Here is a 5,000-nt window from a genome sequence, read left to right as displayed (position 1 = left end):
GCGACTATGATGAGGATAATGATGATGATGATGATGATGATGATGATGATGATGATGATGATGATGATGGTGGTGGTGGTGGTGGTGGTGGTGGTTGTGATAGTGGTGGTGGTTGTGATAGTGGTGGTGGTTGTTGTTGTTGTAGTGGTGGTGATTAAAGAGGTGACAATCATGGTGGTAATGGCTGTAATAGCAGTTTAAGTGGTGAAGGTAGAGGTTGTGAATAGCATGATTATGTAGTGAAAATTTGACTCCTGATTTCTTTCAATTCAGGTATTTCCTTGATCACGTTGAGCCAACTATTAGAAAAGGTGTTCGTTCCGTAATCATTGTCCTGACTGACGGAAACTCACAGCGCCAACTTGTGACCAAGGAAGAAGCCCAAAAAGCACAAGAAAAAGGATTGGAAATCTTTGCAATCGGAGTCGGTCACTCTGTCAGCGATGAAGAACTCCACAATATTGCTAGCGACGGAGAGTGAGTTGCTCTATATCATCATCATCATTATCATCATCATCATCATCATCATCATCATCATCATCATCATCATCATCATCATCATCATCATCATCATCATCATCATCATATTATTATTATTATTATTTTTATTATATTATTATTATTATTATTATTATTATTATTATTATTATTATTATTATTATTATTATTATTATTATTATTATTATTATTATCATCATCGTCGTCGTCGTCGTTGTAACCATATCAATCATCTTTATGTTCAGTATCCTCATCATCCTTGTATCGATCCTCTTATTCTTCCTACTCCTGTTTCTACTTATTCTTTCCATTAATACATTGTTATTATCATAACCATAATCATCATCATTGTTATTAATGTGATTTCTTAATCCCCTTCTAGACATGTATTCATCGTAAACGACTATGACGCCCTGTCTGATATCCAGCACAGACTCACCTATGAGGCATGTGGAGGTGAGTAAAACATTTTTATTTGTATGGAACTCACCTATAGATAGTAAGCGCTTGGTTAAGAAGCTCACAAAAAATGTCATCCGGAAGATCAACACACAAAAATTGATACGGCGCACAACTCTACTGAAAGATTTGAAAAATAGAAATGTATTTTTTACAGATAGATAACAGATAACTTGATTTCCTTTTATAATTTAAAGTCAGTTTGAAAGTTCGTTAAGTCAAACAGATATAAAAAATTATATATATATATATATATATATATATATATATATATATATATATATATATAAGAGAGAGAGAGAGAGAGAGAGAGAGAGAGAGAGAGAGAGCGCAATATCCACTAAACGTAATCAAAGCGCTTTGCAAGGGTTCCCTGGCCAACAGCAACACTTAATATGTAGGACGAGATATGACGCTTGTTAGGCGATATTACAATCTTTTTTCGGACAGAGACAACACTGTTAATGGCCAGGTGCTCATTTTACACCTGAGTACGGTGAGAGAAAGTGAGTAAACAGCCTTTTCCAGGGACTCAACCATGCGCCGAGCGAGGCTCGAACACAGGACCTTCCGACCCGAAAACGAGTTTCATACCACTAGACCGCATAGCCGCACAAAAACACAGAGCAATAAACCTGTCATAACTAGAAAGATGTGCTATCCGTAGTATGATTGGTACACAACATTCCTTGCCGCACTCTGGAACACTCGTTTTTACAATTAAAAAATAATAACAAATACAATTGGTTTTTGCCTGTGAAGCGAGTGCTACACCAACAGAGCTATCGGCACCCCCATTCAGCACAATGAAGAAAGCGTTTCCCAGGGATAAAATACAAAATCAATTGTGTTGAGAAAGGGGTAACCCGAAACGTCAACAATCATTACAGTATTTTTTATTGATGCTTAGCAGATCTTCATATTCGTATCCCTTTGTATATTTAAAGCTTCAGTCTGCTCATTTTGGATTAGCCAAAAAAAAAAAAAAAATTCAACGAGTTAAGGAAATAACACTCAAAACTTTTGTTGATACTTTACATTGATAGGTTAATAAACAATATTTATATTTGTGTTTCTCTCCACAGTTAAACCACAACCAGGTAATTAAACAATTTATTCCCTTTTTCATTACCTTTTCATCTTATCGTTGCATGATGTCTACATATTGTACTTGATTATAGAGGAAGCAAAATATCTTATGGAAGGTTTTCAAATAAAATCACATAATCTTTGATGGATTACACATGATTGGTGGTCTTTCATTTTAGTTTTGCTCATTACCCTCAGTTACAATGGTGGTCTTACTTTAAAATCTTAATCATATTATAATTCAAAATAACTAAAAGAGACGTGTTAAATGATTATTTAAGATATTGGCCAAATTATTTTACCCTAAAAAATAGTATTGGTTATTTTGATTCATAAAGTTACGCCTTTTCACCAAGGGAACGGACTTATTTCACCTCTTGTGATATTCTTGCATTTATTGCCATGTATGATTAGTTAAAGAATTGATAGAAACCTTTAATGACAAAATGCTTTTTTTTTTCAATTCGGCCGGAAAACGTTTACTCCATTTATTGAGAGACGAAGATGAATGTCTCAAACCTAGGCGATTGTTTAAAATTAAAGTTTGAGACTTTTACAACGTTTGATGTCACCATAGACATCGATGCAACAAACATTTCAGGCCAAAATAAAAATGTGTTTTGTCAGTGTACAATAATATCCACGTTCATGAAGTATATGACATTACCATATTCTTCTCTTTTCAGAATGTGTATTTTCTCCCGTTGACGTCTGTTTTGTAATCGATTCCTCAGTCAGTATTGGAGCAGATAACTTCACACTCGAGTTGAAATTCATCAAGGTATGTAGTTTCTACATTCTTAACTTCGAGCAGAAACATTCATAAGCCTTTGTTTGCATTGTCTTTTATTTTAGAACATAAAAAAAAAAATCAAACAATAACTTCAGATCCTAGAAAAACGTATTTATTAATTGTTAGCCGCGATTCACCGCTCCATTTACCAGGTACATATTTAAGATTGGCGTTTCCCATCAAAACTACAAGGCAATATCTTAAAACGTGTTTCATATAACCGTGGAGTTAGGACAGACTACCAAGATGTCACCAATCCTCTTATTCATATTTTGACCATGACCACCTTCGGTTTATGCCTACCTGCTGGATCGGGACCTCTCCCGGTCTGAAGCACTATCGTATTTTCCGGACAATAAGAGGTACGTGAGACCCAATTGTTATTTTCGTAATCAATTTGATCCTACCATACCCCGTTCCGAGGTATACGACTCACCTTCATAAAAATTCTAGCCATAGCGATGTTTGATTTCTGTCGTTGTTTATTCATTACAATATCAAAACGAGAAAAAACGGCCTAAATAACTTGAGATTTTATATAGAGCAATTACCACCAAAAGCTTCACAAGGGGCCCCTAGCCAACTGCAACACTTAACATATAGGACGAGACAAGACGTCTGTTAGGCTATAGTACATTTTTTATCCGGACAGAGACAAAGCTGTTAACGGCCAGTTACTCATCTGACACCTGAGTATGGTGAGAGAATGTGAGTTAAGAGGCTCAACTATGCGCAGCTCGCAGCGGAATTCGAACCCAGGATCTTCCGATTCGAAGGCGATGTCATACCACTGGAACACATCGCAGCCGTAAAGCTACAACACATTTGGCTGATAGGGACAAGAAAAGCATCAGTATAAGCCGCATCGAATCATAAGCCGCAGGGTCGAGATCAGGGGAGAAAAGTCGCTGCTTATAGTCCGGAAAAATCCGATAACCATAATGTTTAGAGACACAGTAACGCATAGAACTACACTCTAAGACCGTACACTGTCATCCATTTGATAAATTAGGGAGCCAACACTGGTGTAAGATAAACATTTGAAAAGTGTGTACGAAGCAGTGTCAGACAACCCAAGAAAAAATTACAAGAAAAAAAATAAACAGTCAAAAAAATCAGTATTCCTCGAACGGAGATCGAGCATCAGACCTGATTACCGGTCAGACGTTCTATCAAAACACGCTTTACCACACTTTTTCAAATCTTTACCAATGTCATCCATTGAAAAGTGTTCACAATCTGGCATGGTGGGTCCGCAATTTCGGTTGCTCGTTATGTATTCAGGGCAGCGGTTGTTCTTGTATAGAATATCACCAGTTGCTATGGTACTTATCTTGTGTTTAATAGTCTGATGTCACGTCCGCCCTGCTACGAGTAGCCTGGTTCTAAACAAAGACAATCGGTACTCTTTATTCTTCATGCTGACTATAATTTTTTCACATGTCATGTATTCAGAATGTATAAAAGTCAAAACATGATCAGATTTATAATGTGTTTCCCTCTGGATACACTTTTATGCTCGTCGGAGAAGTATTTCATTTGGGCGTCCACCATTGTTCCGATAGATTAGAACCAGTTGCTAAGTTACTGTGCGTCATTACGAGGGAAGTGACTTCAGGACTGTTGAAGCGTATTGAAGCTCGTTTTTTTTTTTTTTTTTTTTTTTTTTTTTTTTTTTTTTTTTTTTTTTGTTGTTTTGTTTGTTAGTTGTTTTGTTTGTTGTTTTTTTGTTTGTTTTTTTTTTTGTTGGGGGTGGGGGGGGGGGTTTCTGGGGTGTTTGTTTATTTTGTTTCATTTTTGTTTTTTGGTTGTTTTTTTTTTTCTTGGAAAAGGGGGGGGGGGGGGAGGGTGAGCCTCTGTCTTTGTCTTTTGTTTTGTTGTATTCCTTTAGAGGAAAATGGGCTGATCACCTTATTTACAAAATGGTTGCTAAAGATATTGTTTCCCCTGACCAAACACCCCACTCCTCCAAATGTGACTCACCACCTCTAATTGGTATTATGTCGTGATAAACCAGATTACGAAAACTCTACAAATGTTAGATTTGATTAGTTTACGAAGCAACATGCATTCCTCTCAATTGGTCACATGATTTCAAATAGAATACTGTAATTTTTAGATTTTCAAGTCAATTTTCTTGAACTGGTACAACGCGACATAA

At 36.3% G+C, this 5,000-nt stretch overlaps 1 protein-coding gene across 2 annotated transcripts in view; it reads left to right on the top strand.

Moving 5' to 3' along the window:
• The window catches only part of LOC144962204 (matrilin-1-like), a 17,601-nt gene that overhangs the window by 7,601 nt on the left and 5,000 nt on the right, over window positions 1–5,000 (top strand). For both annotated transcript variants that reach the window (XM_078895131.1, XM_078895130.1), the window contains exons 5-8: window positions 274–477; window positions 881–954; window positions 2,043–2,057; window positions 2,733–2,827. In XM_078895131.1, coding sequence (XP_078751257.1) covers window positions 274–477; window positions 881–954; window positions 2,043–2,057; window positions 2,733–2,827 — 388 coding nt within the window. The remainder of the gene's footprint in view (window positions 1–273; window positions 478–880; window positions 955–2,042; window positions 2,058–2,732; window positions 2,828–5,000) is intronic.

Source organism: Berghia stephanieae, unplaced genomic scaffold, assembly GCF_034508935.2.
Source record: "Berghia stephanieae isolate SIO BIC M18660-M18661 unplaced genomic scaffold, UCSD_Bste_1.3 scaffold693, whole genome shotgun sequence".
In the NCBI taxonomy this organism is placed as follows: Eukaryota; Metazoa; Mollusca; class Gastropoda; order Nudibranchia; family Aeolidiidae; genus Berghia; species Berghia stephanieae.
The sequence above is the reverse complement of the archived record's forward strand: the minus strand, read 5'-3'. Positions and strand labels throughout refer to the sequence as shown.